Raw genomic sequence first — 23,219 nt, forward strand, 5'->3', positions numbered from 1 at the left:
GAATGTAGTCAGAATGTATAGTGGGCTATTCATGGGGAAATAGTGCAAACCCAGCTTTTGTAAAGTCTTTTTACTCTAGCTCGAATGACCCTTTACCAGTCTCCCTCAACTGTCCTGCTTCTTAACACCTACCTCACCTGGAGATTTTAATTAAAAGTGGAAGAACCACCACTGTCCATTTATGACTTATGCACAAGGGGCACAATATAAATCCCTTCTAGTCTTATTTCTAATTTCACTCTTTAGTAGATATTACTTACAGTTTAGCCATAGCTGTTTCACTTAGGTACGGATTCAATATTAAAATAAATTTTGACTAAACTTCTGCTCTAAACACTATGCGTGGGGAAATTCTGTGCCAAAAAAACTAACAATATTTTAAAATTCTTCAAATTTTATGTAAAAAAATACTACATAATCATGCCAGTTTCAATTATTTTGGTAACTTATTTCAAAATACCTGTCAGCAAGTATGTCTGTAAAAATACACACACACAAATCCCCCCCGTAATAGGGAGTTAAACTCCTATGATAGCTCAGTTCCTGTTTCCCTTTCCCTGCCAGGGGGCAGACATCTACAACCCCTCCCCAGCCAATACACCTGAATCCCCTAGAGCCTAGCCATGCCCCCTCCCCTGAGATGTTGCACCCCTTCTCCTCCAGAGCCCAGCTGTTGGGCCACCCAGCCCAGATACCCACACCCCTTCCCTACAAGCTCAGCTATGTCTCTCCCCTCCCCAGATGCCCACCCCTCAGAGCCCAGGGATCCACCCAAAGAAACAGCCTGATGCTTAGTCCCAGGCTTGGGTGGATTTTCCTCTGCCACTGCCTCCTTCCCTCAGGGCACCTGGGGAACTGCAGCTGCTGGGAACCCTCCCCCGGTAGTGTCTTCAGTAGGTGTGAGCTGGGCTCTGCCTGGTTCAGTGGCAGCCAGCAGCACTGCAGCCCACTTCTGTTGGGGAAAAGCAAAGTCTGCACAAAAAACATTTCTGCAAAATTGTGCAGTGGTATAGAATTCCCCCAGAAATAAAAGGTGTCTCACATTTCACTGCTGTAACGCAGTCACCTCTCTGTTGTGCTTTGCAGATGGGTGGCCTACTAACAACTGTTGACTCATTTGTAAAAAGCTTGTCTTGCTCATTCACTCCTCACAAGCTTGTGAACAGAGAAAGATTGATACACAGACCGTGTACAGATTTTAAACATTAAAGGCCAACAGTTTTTAGAGGGTAGGGTCACACCTTCAACAGCAGTCTCTAAACCTTACTAATCTTTTGAAAGATTAAGTATAGTCCTTGGTGTGGAATAAAGGGAGAGCTACATAAAGTAGAGTTAAGCACTGTGGATGTGAGGATGAAATTCAGATGTATCAGTTTTGATTTTTCGTAAGTCAACCTACCAGAGTTATTCTAGAAGTCCTTAGCAGCATGAACATGCGATATTGCACACATACTATAAAAACAATTCCACCTTTCAGCCTACATACCTAATTCAAAAGCTAGCTGGCTATATTTGCTGTGCTCTTATAGGTGCTTGTTACATTCAAGTTATGCTTTTAGAAAGAGAAAAATAAGGGTTAGTCTTACAAATTGGCTATTTTTCATTGTAGAAGGTAGTCTAAATTTAACCCTTTTAGAAGACAGCTACATTAGTGCTACAGGGCATGAGCCCATTAAAACGTCAGGCAGGACAAAGCTTTGTTATTTTTTATTAAATATAGTTTCAACAACAGCCACAGTCCTGCTGAAAAGTAACATCAGAGTCCATGAAAAATAAAAACCACTTCACTTTCTACTTCTAGAGTAAGAACTTGACTCTATAACTGACATTCACCTCAATTAATGGCCATGAAGAAAAAGTGTAATCTCTGCCTTTCTTCTACAGTTAGGTTATTACACAGTTGTAAGGTATCCCTATTTATTTTTAATTAAGGCTTTACGTGGTGGCTGTAGGGGCTGTCACCTTCTTGTAAAGAAAACAGTTATATTAAAGATAAATACTTCTCTACCTCTGACCTTTCACATACAAGCCTTAAAAACATGTACAACTACCTGAAATATACCTACTCCCTTTAAGCTTTTCTAACAGCCACTGTTTTGCAAGAGCCTTAAACAGCTCAAGCTTGCTGACACTAAAGAGACAAGATAACCAAATGGGTACAACTGTCATGGTCCCGTTTTGTGTCTGCACTGGTTATTTCCCACTGAAGGGCTTTTCAGTTAGTACTAATCTCCCCTCAACACCTGCAACCTCTATTATTCTCATCTCTTCGGTTTATGCCTCAAATTTTGGTATCAGCAAATCTGCATTAAGTTTACAGGGAGGGCAGTAAATAATGAATCATTAACAGACTTAAACAGAAGTGCAGCATCAGCCATAGGACAGCTCTGCTTCAATATGGACATGTGCACAATTAAGGTTTTCTGTAACAGATCTCATTTCAATTGTGCATACCTTGCCCTTGTGACAGAAATAGCTCTCCACATCACATGGGGGCTCCCAGCCCTGCTTTTAGAGTCACCTTATACCATGCCACTGTCCTCCAAACATTGAGATAATATGCCTTCAAACACAGACTTTTCAACTACAAATTCTTTCAGTAAGCTAACTCCATAGTTAGATACCAAGGTAATAGGGACCTTAGATAACCATATTTAGTTTTCAAAATAGATACATGGATGAAGGTCTATAGTGATCTTAAGACTGTACTCTTTCTTTGGAAAAAGACAAAACCCATCACTGAAGGTTCAACAAAGTATACATCCCATTAACATGGATACTACTTGATAGGAAAACAGTCACTTGATAAACCAAAAATGTTCTCTGTCTACATTAGCACATGAAGTTATGTATATCACTAATGCCAAAGCTACAAAAGTAAGTCAAATTTTCCCTTGCAAATACATGTATTGACATGAAGTAAATGTTGCCACTGTGTCAAACGCTCTCATTTTACAGAAGTATTGTTCTGTTGCTGCTGCTCTGCCAGTGCTTGCTGGAGACGCATTCTTTTCCGTGAATAATGCTGCCAGTGAAGGATCTGTTGCTCATCAATAAATTTAGCACACTGAGCATTTACCAGTTCTTTACGGAAGTGTTCATATTGGAGCAGCTCTAACATGTGCAAACACTGAGGATACCTAGATTAAAAACAAGCAGAATATATTTTAATGCAAACTTTTACAGGTTTACCCAGATTAGATTTAATATACTGCCACTTTCTGTACTAAAAATCCCATATTCTTACAGTTTATTATTTTACAATATTTATATGCAAGATATTCATGTTTTGAGAAGCTCTGCTACTTATAATTCAAATAATTAATTATGGTAATGCATTCTTTAAGATAACACGGACAACATTAGAGAAGGAAAACAGCCCCAAAATCTAACTGAGTCTCTCTAGATTATCCACTTATTTAAACGTTCTTATATACAGTAATGTACTCAGATGATCTCAATCATGTTGCTGATAATTTCAGTCTGAGAAACACACCCATACCCCCCTCACCCTTCTCTTAGAGTGACTTTTCTAAAGTTAGTCATAGATTTCCATTAAAGCTTCTGTGTATCAGCTGTAATACACCTCCACCCCGATATAACGCGACCCGATATAACATGAATTCGGATATAACGCGGTAAAGCAGCGCTCCGGGAGGGGGGGGGGGGGGGCTGCGCACTCCAGCGGATCAAAGCAAGTTCGATATAACGCGGCTTCACCTATAACGCAGTAAGATTTTTTGGCTCCCGAGGACAGTGTTATATCGGGGTAGAGGTGTAGTTATCAGTTTCAGAACCTCATGGGGAAAAAACAGAAGAAACTCCTTACTCAAAATTTGAAACACGTCTTCAAAATTAAGAAGTGTGCACAACCATGCTGTACTTTATATCATTTATTTTCTGTGCTGCAAAATAACGCTGCAAGTGTTCTTTCTGAGCCCGACTCGGGCTTTGTAGTACCCGAGTGTTCAAGAATATTTACTATCAGCAAACACTGAAGCTTCAATGCAGGCTACCAAATCACGATTTACTTCCACAATAGAGCGAAGGTAAGTGCCACCTTCTTATCTAGGTCATTAAATACAAGGTCTTCTCATGAGGCCATGTATGTATCAAACTTTGTAATGCAAATCAGCAGACTGGAAACAAATACTGGTATCCAGTTATAGAATGCACAATATAAGGTACCTATTATATTATTACAATGCAGAACACAAAATAATTTAACACTTACTTTAGGTATTTGGCATATTCAGGTTCTTTCCAGTAAAGTAAATATTTAAGATAATTTACAAAAGATTTGTCTTTGAAGTACCCTCTCTGTGCAAGAACTGAAACAAACAAAACAAGAGTATCAACTGCACATGCAAGAAAGCAAATGATATTTAAAAGTTTAGAAATGCACATATACAAGCTTCTTTCTTCATGGCTTAGTATATATTTTTAAAGAGCATTTCTGTTTTTAAAATGTTTTAAACCAACTACTGTTACAAATCACTCCCAAGATTCAGATTAATGAGAGATGAAAAATACTCCCTTTTTTATTGTTTATTTTGCATATGATAGCACTCTGTTTATAGCAACTTAGTCACCTTTCCCCTTTTGTATAGGTCTGTCACATAGCAACAAGGCAGAGAACAGACTTTTAAAAATAGGACAATGTGTTAGTAACATCATAAAAATTGGCAAGAAGGTTGAGGGGCAAGGATAGAGGTAGCACCTTAAAATTACTTGAATTCTCTTTTGTTTTTAATTGCCTGATCTTCAAATTGATGGTGTCCCTTTAAATAACTTAAAAATATTTTAATATGCCCTTTAGCTGCTTCTGCTATTTATTTAGGAATTTGTATTGGCGCCCAAGGAGTTTCATCAATAAAAACAATGATACAAAATAGAACTTCTTATTATTTTTAAAAAAACTATTCCTTCTATAAAGCTTGTCCAAACAAGAAGTGTTAAAGACTGAGCAATTTTTTTATATATCAATAACTTAAATGATCCAACCCCCTTATTGGATTAGTCCCTCTCTCAATATTAAGTAATCCAGAAACAATAAACATTGGTAACTAATATTCATTATTCAAGTCCCTGATGTTTCACTTCAAGTACTTACAGTTGAGGTAATTGGGGTTTGCTAGACACTGAACAAATTCCAACTCCAGTTGGAACCGAAGTCGATTTCCAGTATCATCTGAAGTTGGGGGGAAAAGTAGGTCAATACAAAAAACAAAACAAAAAAACATTCATTCATTGAAAACAATAAGGGTCTGAGCTATACACAGAATACGAAAGGTTTGCTTCTCAATACGAGCCACATAGAAGCACTCCATCTGGAGTTAGTAGGAGATAAAGCAATATATTCCCCCCATCAAATCATAATATTGATTCATTTTGTAAGATAGTTCTTACCAAACCTGAGATATTGATTCATTTGACAAAGCGTTTGGCATATCAGTAAATGTTTTAGCACCAAACCCATAACTTCAATATGCTACCTTTTAGAAAGATATCCAGTCTTGATTTGAAGACTTCAAGTGATGGGAAATCTACCACGTGCCTGTCAGTTATATCCACAATCAATTACCTTCACTGTTAAAAATGTATACCTTATTTCTAGTTTGGATTTGCCTAGTTTCAATCACTGGATCTCATCCTTTTTCCTGCTACATCAAAACGCAAATTACTATCAGAAATCTCTTCCCGGTGCAGATACTGCAATCAAGTAACCTCAATCTTCTCTTGCATAAATTAAATAGATTTAGCTTCCCTAGACTCTCACTATAAAGTGTGTCTTTCAGGTCTTGAATCTTTCTTATTGCCCTTTTCTGAATCCTTCCAATTTTTAACATCCTTTTTGAGGCACCAACATCAAACTGAACACAACACACTGAACACAAATAATAAACTCTAAGAATATGGGATTCTGGCAATGGTGTCATTAATACTGAATACAGAAGTAATATGACCTTCCTACTCGATATTGCTCTACTTATACATCCAAAGATAATATCTGCCCTCTTAGCTACAATTTGTTATCTACCCTGACCCCAGTCTTTCAATATCATTGCATTCCAGGTTACAGTTCCCCCCATCTTACAAATCAAGTGAGATAGGTCAGTCTTTATTTACCACTCCACCAATCTGTCATCTGCAAATTTTATATTTTCTTTCAGATCACAAAGAAATTAAATAGTATTTGCAAGGAACAGATCCAAGCAGGACCCCACTAACCACTCACCCGCCACCTATGACAATTCCCCATTTACACATATTTTTTGTGATTTATCAGTTAACAAGCTTTTAATCCATTTAATATGGGTGCATGCACTTGTATATTGGGGGGAGAGGGGTGTTAAATGTCAGATGGGATTAAATCAAATGCCTTATAGACGTCTACATATATTAGTTCTCTCAACCAAATTTATGATTGCATAAAAAATTATATAAAGTTTGTCTGACAAGGTCTATTTTCCATTAAGCCATGTTGACTATGTGAATATCCTTTTTTACTGACCGTATCCCATATCAGCCTTTCCATGATTTTGGGTGATGGGTATCCCGTAAAATGGGGAACCAGGGTAAAGAAGTGTCAAATCTCTTGAGCCAAAGGCTCATGGGGCGGGCACGGTTAAGGCACGTCAATCAGTTTCACAGCCAACGGTATGCAAGCGAGTGCTGTGGTCCGCATCAGGTCCGACCACCTCTAAGTGCCCCAACCCAATGGATCAGACATCCTGTTTGCAGCTTGGTGAACTGGAGGTGGCCTTTCAGTGTGAAAGGCAGCACAGCTCGGCCCCCCCTCTCCTCCCTTTCAGGATTGTAGTCGAGTGCCTTAACCACTCAGCCATGCTAATCCAATATCAGACAAGTAATAGCGGAAAACCCAGGTGAACAGAACCCCAGACTTGAATAAGAGATGGGAACAGATGCCAGCTCTAATCCCCAGATACCCATCCCTCCCCCGCAGTGTCTGGCCTCTGTTCCCTGCTCCCCTCGCTAGAGAGCACTCCTTCCCCAGGCCAGGCACAGGAGTCCCGCCCCAGCAGCCGTGAGGGGCCGAGTGCAGCAAGCAACTCACCCCCTTCTCTTCATGGGTCATTACAGAATGCCTGCAGCTGTCATTTGCACTCCATGCATCTGAAGAGGTGGGTTTTTTACCCACGAAAGCTTCTGCCCAAATACATCTGTTAGTCTGTAAGGGGCCACCGGACTCCTTGTTGTTGTGGCTACAGCCCAACACAGCTACCCCCTGACCCTCAAGCTTAGTGTGTCATCTTGGCGGGCAACAGTGCAGTGCAGGGTGGGGGTGGGGGGGCTTATCACACCCAGGCCCTGCTTCTGTAGCGAGCCCCCCAGGGAAGGCGAGGCGCGCTCCCCTTAGGGGAAAGAGCAGGGGCGGGGGGGAGTGAGGGGCGGATGCTCCTGGGCAGACGCTGGTGAGAAGGGGGGATCTCTCCCCCGCCCCAGCAGGGCCGCTCGGTCTCCGAGCGAAGCGGGAGACTCGCAGGGTCGCCAGCCGGGGGCTCTGTGGCCAGGAGCCGAGGGGAGGCTCCCCTAGCTGGGGGTGGGGTGGCCGCCGCCGGCGCTCACCTGTCTCCATGGCTGGCGGCCCCGCTCACGCGCCGAGACACCCCGAACACAAGATGGCGGCGGCCCCGTACCGGACGGAAGCCTCACGGAAGGCAGCACTGGTGCATTCTGGGAAGCCAGGCGCGGCGTGGGGGCGTTGCTAGGGTAACGAATACGCTGGCCCCAGGGTGGGGGAGGGGAGCAGTGATTGCTCCTCCTCCCTTTGTGTCGTGAGTGCGGGAGAACTCAGCTCCCGAGCAGGGCTGCGGTGTCATGACATCACAGTGCGCCAGGTGGATGACGTCACAAGCCGGGGGGGGTGTGGTGATGCTCATGACATAAAAGCAGGGAATGCTGCGTCGATCATGACATCACAGTGCACGAAGTGAATGACATCACAGCATGGGGCGGGGAATTGCACCCGCTGTTCATGACCTCACACTGGGGAAAAGCTGCTGCATTGAGCATGACGCTGCACTATGACAGTGGTGTATTGTTCATGACACCACAGTGCTGGGGTGCCATGCTGTGTAGGATACCACATTGTGTAGGTGCCACATTGTGTGTGACATCACAATCAAGGGCACTGCATCACAATGCAGGATGTGTTAGGTACGGTTACCATACGTTCAGATTTTCCCGGACATGTCCGGCTTTTTGGGCGTCAAATCCCCATCCGGGGGGAAATCCCAAAAAGCCGAACATGTCCGTGAAAATAGGGAGGGGACGGCGCCGCTGGGTGCTGAGCCGGGGGCCGGGCCGGGGCTGGCGGTGCTGGGCTGGGGGTGCTCGGCCGGGGGCTGGCCCGGGGCCCCGGGGTGCCGGGCCGGGACCGGCGCCGGGCTGGGGCCGGCGGTGCTGGGCCGGGGCCGGGGGGGCTGGCCTGGGGGCAGCACCCCAGGACCCGAGCCGAGCCAGGCTGGAGACACTGGGGCTGGGGCCGGCCGCCAGAGGGAGCTGCTCGGTTTGGGGGTAGGCAGACTGGGCCGTGCCTCTTCCCCCCACCCCTAGCTTACCTGCTGCCTGCTTCAGGCTTCCCGCGAATCAAATGTTCGCGGAAAGCAGGGGAGGGGGCGGAGTTGGGGCGGGGACTTTGGGGAAGGGGTGGAGTTGGGGCAGGGCCGGGGCCCTGTGGAGTGTCCTCTTTTTGGACACTCAAAATATGGTAACCCTATGTTAGGAACAGCCCGGATGGAACTCATTGCAGAATCAGATACTAAGATGGGACATGATAACTGTGTACAATTTGCAAACACCAAGCACATGGAGGAATTATTCAGTGTGGTACACAGGGAAATAACTGAAAGTGATTAGGTGAAATTAAGAGGGATAACTTAGGCTGAATATCAGGAAACACTTCCTGACGGTGAGATATACTGGGTTGTGGAATAGTCTCCCAAAGGAAGTGGTGAAAGCCTCATTGCTCTGGATTTTTAAAATTGGATCATAAAAACATGTGCTACGGTGTCAGAGAAAGAGCGAGATCAGGTGCTCTAACAATTCTTTCTCTTCTCTAATATAATACTCTGATGATGATGATCATAACAATCAATCTCGTGTACAGTGGTTTTATCCATAGATCTCAAAGCAAATTGTGTATATGATTAACAAAACAACATTATTTTTAAAATCTCAAAGGACAAACCCTTTGTAAAAATGTTGATAATTTTTATTCACGAGTTTCCAATAAGTAGGCAAAACTACAGCACACAGAAGGGAAAATGGTCTCTCTTCAGAAACAACACTGAAAATAAAGGTAGAACATGATACAGAAAAAATAACACAGGTGAGAACCCACATTTTGGAGATCAAAGGCTTCATATTGCTCCCAACAAAATCAACAGCAGGGAGCATGATTGGGTCCATAGTCCACCATGTTGGTTAAGGGGAAGAAGTAATATATTAATGTATTTTAATACCAAATGCAGCTGTATACATAAAAATAAATCCAAAATAAAAACAGCAGGGAAATGTCTCCTACCTTTTGTACCTAGTCTCATATCCCTTGCTCACTCATAGCTGCCTATAATTTTAAAGTTTGCATTGGGCTGCTAAAATTAAAGCACAAACTCTAGAATCAAAGGACTCAAAGTTCAGTTTTGTATCAGTAACCTCCCTTTGCAATCAATGGTCTTGATTTGCACTCTTTTTCAGATGGTGCTTGCCAAAAAATTGTGAGCTTTTGCTTTTTGAAAAACAGTGTTATATATAACATTTGTTTTGTAGTGATTATAATGACAAATAAGAATTTTTTTATATCTACATTTTTGAAGTTTGTTCCCTAAGAAATTATAATTTTTTCCCTTTTTTGCCACTAATGTAATTGACTATAAGGGTTAAAATTCTGTTAGTATTATCCAAATGAATACTAGCCATGTGACCTACTACCTAGATAAGAAAGTAGGAAATTTTTAGAGACCATATTCTTCACAGTTCTTTGCGACCTCAAAGATAATGGCAACACAATTTCTGCAGGAGATGGACAATTTAAATATAAGTGACCCCAAAGAAATGATGAGTTTAGCTATAAAGTGGGTACAGAAGACATTTCCAAATGTGGAATCAGTTACCACAGGGACATTGCAATGCTGGATGGAAGAGAAGCCAGAGGAATTAATCATTCTCGTAAGTGATTATTACCTATGCATTAGAGCAAGTACTCTGTAATTAAAATCAGTCTTGGTCTCCTGACTACCCAATTTAAGAGGGTAACATTTTTCTATGTTCAACAAGTATTTTGTGTAACCTGGCTGTTCAGGTAGAATTTTTTTTAAAACTTATGATCTTATGTCAGACCTCTCTTTTTTCTCTTCTCCCTTCACGTCTTACCCTTTCCACATTGCACAAGTAGGGCCTCATAAAGCAGGGTGCAGTATAGGACACTAATAACACTTTGCCCCTTTATAGCCTGGTGTACCCAAGGCTCTCAAAGCATGCTGGGCTCAGTCCTCTATGTAGTTGCTTTTTATCATTCTTTCTTGACCTGATTGTGATGCGTGCATGACTGTGACAAATTAAATAAAAAGAAAGTTATAATCAAGCTCACGCATAGGGTTAGCGCTTCAGCTGCAGTAAACTGAGGTAGCACTGTTGAAGTCAGTGGCACTAAGCGATGTACACCAACTGAAGATCTGGAGGAAAGTTGAAAACCACAGGCTCGCACATGGGATTCTTCAAGAAAACAAATAAAATCTCTCGTCCCGTTATTTATTTACAGGCATTGTTATAGTGTTTCTGGTAGGATCTGAGAGCCATTTACTTACGTTAGGTTCAATTTATTCCTTTAAACCCACTGTATGGGCACCTACACTAGGACTTTTCACGCTGCGTATCTAGCACTGGTGCTGCTCCTAGTGTAAGGGCCACTGTAGTTGGGGTTAAGTTGTTTGTGCAACTGTGCTATCTAACCCTACATTAGTGCTTCTATCCTTGCTAGCATTGGGGAATCATTAACACCGCTTTTTTGCAACACGTGGATTTTCCACTGAGGTCTCCCAACCCAGAACCTAACCATCCCAGCTTTAGTGTCTGAGATGTACTGATGCCCAGCATAAGCACATGATGGTGCAGGAAAAAGGAATGCTGTAGTGGCAGCATGCTCTGCCCCTGGAAAGGAACTGCTGCCAGGTAAGAGAGCTCTGTTTGACGAGGCCTGTATTTTGTGGAGCTTTTGGACTGGGGTTTTAGGCCTGGTTTTCCAGTTGTGTAGGTCAGTTGGTGGGGTGAGAAGTATATATATCTAGTAATTGTATCTGCAGTTCATTGATTCATTACAACTCCATATTGCACCAGATGTTGCCAAGTTCTAGATTCCAACTGAGGGAACTGAGTGGAGAGAAAAGGTGGGGTGCCAAGAAGCCTCTCTAAGAAAGGAAACAATAGTTTTGGCAGGTTACACTGTTAACCTCTTAGACAGGCAGTTTTAATTTTAATTTGAAATCAGTTGCAAACCCCACTTCAAAAACAGCCAAGTTCTTCAGCCTTTTCCTAATGGAACACAAACTATAAAGGTCAGTCAGGCTCTACAGTGAAAGTTTCATTCATCCAAGTTATGTCACAGTGAGAGCCAGGGCTGGATTTAGGCGCAGGCAACCAAGGTGACGGCCTGGCTTGGGGGGGGCGCTGGGCTCAGGGTGCTGTAAGTATTCAACAGTTTAACAAATGGAGGGGGGGGCACTGAAGACGCTCCTTGCCTGGGGCACCATTTGGTCTAGGGCCGACCCCGGTTAAAGGAGTTAATAAATGGAACTCTCTGAAAGAGCAGAGCTGCATTGTTGCATCAGCACCCTGGGCAGGAACTCCGCTTCTGAGGTTGGATATTTATTCCAAATGTTACATTTCTGCCTAGTTCAGACTTTCAGCTGCCAAGCTAGCTAAGTTTTACTGCTCCTGCTGATGTTACATTGCAGTAACAATGGTATTTACAGATTTACCTAGAACCTGGAATTTGATTTTTTTTTTTTTGTAAGCACTTTGCTATTTTTATACGTTAAAATATTTTAAAATGTCTCAGTTAGGAATTGCCTATAAAAGTATCTGTTACAAACGAACATGTAGCATGGATTTTTTTTTCTGGGAATTGGGTTATAAAAACAGCTAAGGACGACTTGTTCTTAGCGTTTGTTAATATAATAGGGTTGCTTTTTTCAGACTGGATCTTTGTGGTTGTGGGATACTGCCATTATCATGTTGAAAAGTAGAAAGTCACTCCCTGGTAAACACAGACTTGAGGCTAAAAGGAGAGATCAGACAGATCCCACGTGGCTGCTTTTCTATTCTGGAATGCGATTTCACTCCCAATAGTGACTTCAGAGGAGAGGACCCTATGAAAAGGTTGACTCACAGGAATCAAATTAGCATGTAGGTTTGCCAAAATCAAGTCAAGAATCTCAGTTCTTGGCCATCAGTATCAGGAACAAATTGAAAATCGAGGATAAGAAATAAAGGCCAGGAACATTCTCTGGGGAAATATTAAAAAAAAAAACTAGTTAGTTTGTATGGGAGACGCCTGAACATGTGACTATGAGCCCAGAACTCTCAGCACTGATACGGGTCTTGAGCAAATAACAACCAACCAGCTTCAGTGTCTTCATCTATAGAACAGGAGTGATAGTACAGACTTACCTACTCTATCTCAGCGCTAGGGCTGTTTATTAGTTGAGATCCAGTGATGCAGTCTTTACGCCTGTAAGTTCAATGGCACAACTCATGTAAGCAAAGATTGCGGACTTAGATCCTGATTGTTTCTAAAGTATGTTGAAGGGATATGCTAAATACTGTTTGCTTTAAATGATTATTTATTTTTATAAAATTGCATTTGTGTGGATTGTAATTAACAAACGTAGGAAGATGAGTTCCCTGCCATAAAGAAATTAAAACCTGTGTAAGTGAAAGCTGTGTTGTAAAAATGACACATTGCTACTGTATGTAATTTCCACTGCACCTAAGTGGCAATAAAGTTAAGGTCTTCCCATGTTATTATAACTATTCTGTTTAGTGACACGTAAAGATAGCAGGTACCAAGAGATCTTGCCAGATCCCGGGTTAAAACCTAGCCCCCATAAAGCCAATGGGTGTTTTGCGATTGGCTTCAACAGGGCCAGAATTTCACCGCCTAATTTCATCCACCACAAATGGATTCAGACTCAGTTGATACTGTCTATTTATGTAGCTTCTCTGTGGATTGGAAAAGGCTTCCCTTTAAAACCTGAGATATTACATAAGGTACTTGTTCCTCTGCAGGACTCACTGGGTAAGTTTCATGTTAAAAACAAGGTGCTTTCTGTGTGAACGGTGGAATATCACACTAAGAACTTTACATGGTGCTTGTGCTTTTCAAAGTCATTTCCCGGGATTTCTGAGGAATTAGAGGTGGAAATAACAGCCTTACAACTTTATAAAAGCAGACTGTATGAGACAACTGTATCATTTTTCACACTGAAGAGTAGTTGTGACTGACAAAATAAGGATAACTTTGTAATAAGGATTCTATAAAAATCTTTTTTTTTTCCACTCAGACCTTACATTCATGGAGTTTATACAGAACATTATAAACTATGGGCCAGATTCTGTCAATTTGCTCATGCTGAGTTGTACTTGACTGTGAATAATCCCATTGAAGAAAATGGATCTACTCATGGAGTAAGCTACTACATAATGTCAGTAAGGGTGACAGAATCTGGCCCTATATAGTTATAGCATCACTAAATGCAGCCCCTTCTGGGGTGTGAAGCCAGTACCCCATCATCCAGCATACACTGGCGAAAAGGGATACGTTGGGCAAGGATAAAACCTTATTCTTATACAAAGTGCCATTGGTAGTCAAATTCTACCTAGAGGAAACCGTATATTGCTTAAGATCTCGTCTACAAGATTTTAGCATATTTAAATCTGTTTATTTACCTCAGAATGATAATAGGCTGAAGCAACACTGCCATGATTCAAACCAGAAGTCCCAAAAATTGTTAGTATTTCTTAGCCAGTGCTTAGCCCATATAAGTCATCTTCTCCAGCCTATGCAACTTCAATGTCTTTCCCCACCTAGAAGGCAGTCCTGTCACTATCTCTGTCAGTAGGTCTTGAAAAATTGTATTCATAGTAGGTCAGACAGACCTTGTGCAGACTCTAGAACATCCTGTTTCAAATATGGTTAAATAATAGAGAACAGGGTGCACATTATGTTATATTTATAACAAGCCTGTACAAAGTCTGCAATTTTTTACTCCAACTCTATAATTGTAGCTCAATAGCAGTGAGATCATAGTTATCGCTGACTGAAATGATTGTTAGAACATATTTAATTAAAGGCTTAACTGTTCGCTTGAGTTTTATTTTTGAGGTCAAGGGACTGGCAGGTAATGTGAATCACAGAATCACAGAAATGTAGGGCTGGAAGAGACCTCAAGAAGTCATCAAGTCCAGTCCCCTGCATTGTGGCAGGACCAAGTAAACCTCCTAGACCATCCCTGACAGGTGTTTGTCCACCTTGTTTTTAAAAACTCCCAGTAAGGGGATTCCACAACCTCCCTTGGAAGCCTATTCCAGAGTTTAACTACCCTTATAGTTAGAAAGATTTCCCTAATATGTACCCTAAATCTCCTTTGCTGTAGATTAAGCCCATTACTTCTTGTTCTACCTTCAGTGGACACGGAGAACAATTGATCCCTGTCTCCTTTATAACAGCCCTTAACATATTTGAAGACTTATCAGATCTCCCGCTCCATGCCCATTTTTTTAAACTTTCCTCATCAGTCAGATTTTCTAAACCTTTTTGTCATTTTTGGTTGCTCTTTCCAGTTTGTCCACATCTTTCCTAAACTGTGGTCCCCAGAACTGGACACAGTACTCCAACTGAGGCCTCGCTAGTGCAGAGTACGGCTGAACAATTACTTCCCATGTCTTACATATGACAACCCTGTTAATGCATGCAGACTATTACCCTTTTTCACAGCTACAGCACATTGTTGATTCATGTTCAGTTTCTGATCTACTGTAACGCCCACGCCCTTTTTAGCAATACTACAACATAGCCAGTTATTCCCCATTTTGTAGTCGTGCATTTAATTTTTCCTTCCTAAGTGAAGTATTTTGCATTTGTCTTTATGGAATTTCACCTTGTTTAATTCAGACCAGTTCTACAATTTGTCAAGACAATTTTGACTCATTCCATGTCCTGAACCATGTGTGCAATGCCTTATACCCATCTAAGAATGAGACCTTTACAATATTAGTTAATAAAAAATTACAAACCCAACATAGATACCATGTTTTGGAAATTAATCATTCCAAAGAAGGTATTTCTATCTCTAATGTGGTGGGCTCGTCATCACAATGTAATGAAGAAGGTGTCTTTCCATCCTTCCAAACCTTCAATGATAATCGCATCCGATGTGTCCAGTCTAGACACATAATCGTGTAGAGGTGTAGTGTCTTTGAAACCTAACTGCTATGAACAGCCCAATAAATGAAAAAGTTTCTTTTTCTCAAGTGTTCATTTCCTTTGTGAAATGTGCTTTTCACAAAGCCCATCCTGTGATAGTCTTTGCTGAAACAATCTTCATCAGGAGTTTATTAGACACAGGTGAAATTTTAATGAAGCCATAAGTTTGGCTGTCCCAAGACTCAAGCTTTTGTAGCTCTTTGTGAACATAGTCACATGAGCACATGTCCCTATGGTTCATTCCAGTTTCAGACAACTAAGAGGTAACATAAATAGATCGGATATTAAACATCATGCTGCGTATTTTAAAAAGTCATAAGTAATTGTTGGTTTTATTTTAATGAGTTAAAATTGGTCAATGTTCTGTTCTTAGGACACCCGGAGTGCAGCTGAATTTGAAGTCAGCCATCTGCCAGGGGCAATACTTATTGACCCGCAGAGTGATACACTGCAAGAATTTCTGCAGAAACGGCTCCTTCCAGGTACAGAAAAGATCTCAGTAGAACTCGTTCTTTGTTGTTGCAAACAACTTTCAAGCTGCTCTAAGGTGAAAATTTTCAAAAGAGCACAGTGAGCACACCTGGGGCCAGAGTTTCATAAGTGCTCAGCCTGTGGGGTGCTGGAGATGACTGGAGAATGTCTTGGCACACAGCCAGCTGAGAATTGGGGCAGTGCAAAGACCACCTTTTCACCACCCTCCTGAGCTATTTCTCAGCCAGAGCCAAGAATCTGGGCCCTAATATTAATAAATAAATAAAAATAAAAAGCCTTACCTGGGTTATTAACAACACTCAGGATTATGAAGACTAAACCAATGAAAAACCTAATTTACTTTTCATCACATATTCTGGATTATTATTATTATTTTATTCTCTGTATGGCACTCAGCCTAGATGGTATAACTGGACTGGGCAATTTCTACTCAATGTTACATTCAGGTTCTCATACACTGGCACAGAGCTGAAGAACCTGGGTAAAGAAGTTCTAAAGGGCATTTCAATCTGAAACAACCATTTTCGTTGCTATTAAAAAACACGAACACGTATAATCATCATTAATATTAGATTTTGTTATATAAAAAGAGACAAACTAAATTTTGTGTCTAAATGGCTTGACAAAGGTGCTGGGATATGCCCTGTGCGGAGGTCATTATTGCTGAAATAATCATCATAACAACAGACTAGAAATATTGCCAACTCTCATAAAAATATAATGTTTTTAAAGCCCCAGCTTCTGGAGTCAAGTGAATATGTGAGAATCTCAGCTTTAAAAGAAGTTCTCAGCACTTACGGAAGCAAAGCTTGAAACTGTGACACCATCCACCATATATCCTAAAGGCTCAGAAACTAAACATCGAATAAAAAGAACCCTAAATTCATTATTAATTATTATTATTATTTAAATCTCATGATTTTTAAGCCAATCTCATGATTTTTGAGAGCATGCGTTACCCCGTTTGGCGTTGGCAACACTAGATTAGTGAGAAAAACCTTGTACATGGCTTTTAACTCCATCCTTGTTTTTTCCGTTCTATTTCAGAGAGTAAAAATAAAAATATCATTTGCTATTGCACTGTGGGATACAGGTCTTCCATGACTGCCCAGAGCATGAATGAGTTCTTGTCAAGTGAAGCCGGCCAAACCCCCGAAACTTCCCTGAAGGTTTATAATGCAGAAGGAGGACTGGTGAAATGGGCCAGTGAAAGAAGGCTGATGGTGGACAAGCAGGAGCAGCCCATTCACCTCGTTCACCCCTACAGTGCAGCATGGGCAAAACTACTGGAACCAGAGCTGCAAGCACAGATCTAAAGCATTTCTGCAAGTCTGATCTTAACTGGGGCCTCTAGGTGAAATACAAATTAATAATAAGAATAAGAATTAATGGGGGCCCCAACCTCAACTGTGTCTTGTAGGCATAACCATAATGCTACTAATAATAGAGGATTACAATATGTATTGTAGTTGTTTTAATTGGTGGGCAGAATTGGCTAAAGATACTAAGCCAGCTTTTCAACTGGTCTAAAGTGGAGTAGGAATTGAAGTCAATTCAGATATGACAATTTACACCAGCTAGACTGAAATCTAGATTAACAAAGAGCATGGGACAATCAGGGCTGACTCTGGCTTTTTTGCCGCCCTAGGCAAAAAAGCCACCCGCCGCCCTCCCCCCCCTTTCCCCTGTGCGGCAGGGGAGGGCGCCGAGCCCAGCTGCGGGCCCGCAATCCCCGACCGGCTGGAGCGCCGGGAGCAGGGTGGAGAGCCCGGCCGGGCTCTCCGCTCTCCCCGGCAGCCAGAGCGCCGCAGGGAGGGCGGCGAGCCCAGTCGCGGCCCCGCTCTCGGGACGGAGCGCCCCGCCGCGCCACCCCCCTCCAGGCGCCGCCCCTAGCATATGCTTTGTGGGCTGGTGCCTGGAGCCGGCCCTGGGGACAATACAGAATCCATGTGCAGTCTGGTGAAAAGGGAGAAGTCCTGGCAAATTCTGGGAACAAGCCTGAAAGAGGTTATTGTGCCATAGCATGTAATAAAGGCACATCAATCCTCCTCTTACGCCAAGATGGAACAGAACACTTTAGCTTTATGAACCTTTTCCTTCAGTCTCCAGGTCTGTCACTCTGGCACCTATCATAAGAATCTTTTAAAAAATAATATCTAATAAAAAATACAGATAGAATCCCACGATCCAATTCATGACGAATGGAAAAGCAAAGAACTGCATTTCTAGCATCTCTGTTACTGTTTAAATTTGCTGGTGCAGTCCTGTATTCACCAGATAGCTTGTCTAGATGCATCTAATCTTTCTGGGAATAACAGTTGGGCCAGTCACCTTGGTAAAGAGAAAGAGAGCGCCAGCTGGAGATGCATAGTAACCGGTAAATAAAATGCTATGATTAAGTGAGCTTATTTCCTGCTAGTGAGTTAGGTTCTAAACATACATAAGCTCACCCATATACAATGAAAATAACTTTAATTCTTGGTCCTTGCAAAGGTGATGCACAAATAGTTACAGTTTCATGGAGGCCTAAATAAATATTTGGGAAGAAGTATAAACCCACTCGTTAACTGCACTCTAACCAACCTGTCGGTGCTTACTATTTGCTCAATTGCTGTATAATCTTGACTGCAGCTCTGAAATCCTTTGGAAGCATTTCTAAATATACACACCTCTCAACTTGGACATTTTAGGTGAGTGAAAATAGCGCATCACTGGTTGAACCTCTGTCTTTTCCTTGACCACTTTATTTTAAAAATAGCAAGCTGTTGACTTATTTTCAATAGTTGTACATGGAGTACTACAACTAAGAGAAATCTGAAACTGTTGTTATAATTTCCAAGGTGCCTGATCTTGCAGTTTTACTCTGGCAAAAAAAAATCGTCCCAATCTCAAGAGTAGTTCGGTGGGTTGTTGTTTGTTTGTTTTGGGGGGTTTTGGTCTTAACGTTCAAACCTTACAGCTCTAAGGGCCTAATCCAAAATCCATTAATGTCGATATGAGCCTTTCCATTTACTTCAATGGGCTTTGGATCAGACTCACGATGAGCTGCTAGGGCAACGGAACTGAAAAGAGCTGGAGAAGGAGCCTGGGGATTCTAGAGAGTAAGTCAGTCAAAAACTAGATCGCAGGACACTAGTCTGACTGCAACTGAAGATGGAGCAGTCAGCGTTTGGAATGATCAGATTGATGAACAAAAAATACAATGAAATATCTAAGCCACACAGCCTGAGCGGCCGAGACAACAAGGTTTGGTATTTGGTGAACGACGTATAGAAGAAACACAGCTGGAGCTGTTACAAAAGGGAGGTGCCTCCCTTTGCTTGATGGGCTGGTGCCTGGAGCCGGCCCTGGTTACTATATTTAAGCTTAATGTCAATGTTCACCATACAATCTGATCACTATTTGCTCCCATGATGTAGAGGTTGCTATTGGAGTTGGTGACACTGACCCCCCGCCCCCCTTTTGTCACCCGGCCCAGGCAGGTTACTGGGACCAGCACATAAAGTCTAGTTTCTTCCCAGCACTTCGGCATGTCAGAGAGGGCAGGTCCCAATTGCTTCCTTGGGATTAATCAGAGATCAAGGCCTATTCCAGAGTTAAAATAATTAATAACAACTGAAAACGCCCAAAACCTGATTCTTCCTGAAGTAATGAGGTGCTGGCAGTTCTCCTAAGGAAACTACAAACCACATCATTTATCCACACTGACTAAGGGGGAGACAATCAAGGGATTTTAACTTCACAGCCCCAAAGTTCCATGTTCCACTAATTATTTCCAAGATTTTAACATAAAAATGCAGTCAGCAGAAATAAAACAAGCAGAGACAAGCCAGTCCTTTTGACAGGTGGAGAGAATCTGTTCTTCTTGGAAATTTGGATCCATATTCAATATCTACAAAGTTCAGGGTATTTGGATCTGGGCTTTTGGTTTGGGCCCATCCCTCCTAACAACAAAGATAACGGTGGAAATTAACAAAGGATGCTGTATGAACCCATTTACAGGGGAGCGGATTAACTGCTGGGGGGGGGGGGTAGGTTATTATAAGGGGGAAAACAAGAACAAGAAAAAGCCTTATCCAGAGAATTAAAATAAGCAAAAAGGAGCAGATTCCTTCTCTCTCCCAGGCCTTTGAGAGGGCAAACTCTGTTCTCCCCTCTGGGACAGCACTTGTCTGAATTTCTTCAGAGTGCAGAGAGGTAGGTATGAAGTTCACTCACTCCTCTCCTGGACCAGCAGGGGGCGTCCAGCTCTGTGACACAGTTCCCATCTCTAATTCAGAGATAGTGGTATTGAGTGGTTCTATTTAGGGACTGTTCTTAACCCAGTATTCATGTCAAACTGATCATTTTGTTTCAGCTAAATGTAATCTTTAATGGGCCTATTCTAGGAAAGGTAGAGTAGAGGGAATAGGTCCATATACAGACTGAGATCAGTTTTCATTTTGGGAGCATGCATTTTTTTGGGAGATGTCTGCACTGGGAAATGGTAAGAAAAGAGAAGAGCATGGGTTGTGGTAGTTAAAGCAGCAGGACCGGGCATCAGGGTTCCTGGGTTCTAGTCCCAACTCTGGAAGGACAGTGTTGTCTAGCAGTCAGAGCAACAGACAATCTAGAAGATCCTGCATTCTCTCTGTGAGTTTACAGTAAAGACTGCCAGAAAGAGGCCCCACCACTATGCAAATCCTTTTAATATCTTAAGTGAATCTGGCAAATTGTTAATTCATTATCTCAGCTGTAATAGGCTCTCTCCAGATGGACTTTATTCAAAGATCGTCATGACCCAAAACGCAGTTGATTTCTGTGCAATCTGCTAGTTACAGAATGACCCAACTATATATGCTCTATAAATAGTTTACAAAAAGGAAGCGGACCTAGAGATTTTCATCTACATAATGCAAATAAGGGTGGCCTAAAGGTTGGCGACATGTGTATCTCAATACTGTTTAGGGACCTCATCCAATACTTTGCCTTCTGCAGGAATGGGATTTCAAACTATAGTTTGGTTTCCTCACATCAATCTCCTGTAATTTCCACTTTTTGTATGTTCCTCAAAAAGATGAGAATGGTGACAATCTACACAGATCTCAGTATCTGCTGTAAAATCTCAGGCCAGTTTTTAAATAGGTCAATAGAGATGCATTTCTGTGGTGGAGTTTTGCAGAGCTAGATTTAAATTCACCTGTGGGCCAGCAAGATCTTGAGAGGTGTGTCAAAATGGAGCCATCCAAAATCAGTAGCCACTTTTGAAAATATTGGCCTTTGCAACTTGGTCACACAGGAATGACAGAGCAAAGACTCACACCCGGATAATCTGCCTACTTGACTTGTTCTTGCCCCATGGTCATCTTTCCTTCAAACGACCTGGAGTCAGTTCCAAATGTGGATCACTATTTTGTGTCTTCTAGGGTGAGATTGTCAAAAGCACTCAGTGCTGACCTAACTCATGTCAATGAACCACGGCTTTCAATAAGAACAGGATTAGGCTAAAGGTGAACAATTTAGAAAATCCCACTCTTACTGACAAATACTAGAGCTGGTTAGAAAATGCAGGGAGGGGAGATTTCAATGACAATGAAAATAATTGTTTTTTACTTTTAATCAAAAACCTGAAACTTTTTTTTTTTATTTTAGTTTTTGTAACTGGAAAAAACAAAATATTTCCAGATGAAAAATCAAACTTTTTTTGTTTTTTTGCTCAGATCAGTATAGCTTTTGGTTTCCAATGAATAATCAGAAATGTTCAACAAAAACAGTCACCTTCTACACCAAAATAATAATAATAACTTAACTGAAAACTCAATTTCCCATCAAATTAAAATTGACAGAAAATGTTCAACCAGCCTCACTAAATATTAAGTCACTGAAACCCATTATTGGTCAGTAGTCAGCAGAGGAGGTTTGTTTTGTTATAAGGAACATTCAGTCTCTCCTGACTTTTCAAGAATCTGGTGGTCTATAGAATCACTGCTCTTTGGAAGCTGCACATCACATTTCTGGCATGAGGTATTGTTTGAAAACGTATTGCCGTCTGAGTCATTGAAAAGCTACATTGCAAAGAAGGCCAGGCAGCAATTTTTCATGGTTAAATAAAATGAATAGACATGGGGAAGATAACATCTTTTTACTTGTAAAAGAAATGGTCAGCTGCTTATGACAAGGATCTATGGGATACAAGGATCCTTATTGAGTAATGAATGGCCACTATTATTGCAGCAAAGAAACTCAGATGAACAAAAATAGATTTAATACTGGTATTATGATGCAATCACCAACACGGTTTTAAAAAAAATGCAGTATTATTGCTAGGGATAGTTTTGTTTATTTTATCAGGCGTGTTATGTCCATTATAATTCCTTCCCTGCCTCCCCCATTTTCATGTGGTTATAACTTTATTTCACAATAGTGATAAACTTTTATAGCTACCTAAAACATTTTTGGAAATTTTTAGCAGTCATTTGAGTCAGTTTGGAAAATAAAGTGCCTGAATATGTGTAGAGTGGCTGTGTTACTGAGGGACTCTTAATGTCTGCATTTCCAGACATTGAAAAAATATTTACTGAGTAATTTTAACTTTTCATTAATATTGTGTTTCTCCCTAATGCAATGTGGAAATGGTTAGAGCAGTGGATTGGAAGCCAGGACATCTGGAGTCAATTCTTGGCTCTGCCACTGACTTGCTGAATAACCTTGGCTTAATCACTTCATCTTTCTCTACCTTCTCGTATGCACAAGTAAAACAGAGGTAATAATAATACTTACCTACCACAGAGATATCCTGAGGCTTTGTTAAGGATTGCAATGTACTTCAAGAATCTTGGATAAAAAGATTCCATATAAGTAATATATAGTAATTGGATATGGTCACTGATTTTTATTTGTATATAAATCTAAATGTTAAAGAAATGATATCAGTAAACAGCACCTTGCATTAATGATGAGCAGCAAAAGGAATATTAGAAAGAGGCTGGGTCACATTGTGTATTAGGGTTCCATTTATACAAAGGTTACTAAACAGTTAACATTATACTCCTGTTACAGCCATGAGTAGTATGTGTTATAGATGGTTATAAGCACATCAGTAGAAGGTGTTATGCATGGTTTTAAGTTATGGTTTTATAAACTATAGACCTGTTGGGCTCTATAACAATCTATTAATCAGTCATTAATCCTTTATAAATGGAACTTTAACACCAAGATGGATCAGATTCATTAGAATGTG

General features: G+C 41.3%; 2 protein-coding genes across 2 annotated transcripts; one reads left to right on the forward strand and one right to left on the reverse strand.

Annotated features, from left to right (window-relative positions):
* Positions 1–1,691: 1,691 nt before the first annotated feature.
* Positions 1,692–7,696, reverse strand: MED31 (mediator complex subunit 31). Its single transcript, XM_054008458.1, has 4 exons — positions 7,591–7,696; positions 5,114–5,191; positions 4,235–4,331; positions 1,692–3,140 (listed from the first exon to the last, which is right to left on the reverse strand). The coding sequence occupies exons 1-4, from the start codon at positions 7,598–7,600 to the stop codon at positions 2,948–2,950; spliced, it is 378 nt and encodes a 125-aa protein (XP_053864433.1). The 5' UTR covers positions 7,601–7,696; the 3' UTR covers positions 1,692–2,947.
* A 2,291-nt stretch (positions 7,697–9,987) lies between these two features.
* LOC128825712 (tRNA uridine(34) hydroxylase-like) lies at positions 9,988–17,459 on the forward strand. Its single transcript, XM_054008457.1, has 3 exons — positions 9,988–10,194; positions 15,882–15,990; positions 17,048–17,459. Exons 1-3 carry the CDS (start codon positions 10,024–10,026, stop codon positions 17,314–17,316), a joined length of 549 nt encoding a protein of 182 aa, XP_053864432.1. The 5' UTR covers positions 9,988–10,023; the 3' UTR covers positions 17,317–17,459.
* Positions 17,460–23,219: the final 5,760 nt, after the last annotated feature.

This window comes from Malaclemys terrapin, chromosome 18 (genome assembly GCF_027887155.1).
Source record: "Malaclemys terrapin pileata isolate rMalTer1 chromosome 18, rMalTer1.hap1, whole genome shotgun sequence".
In the NCBI taxonomy this organism is placed as follows: domain Eukaryota; kingdom Metazoa; phylum Chordata; order Testudines; family Emydidae; genus Malaclemys; species Malaclemys terrapin.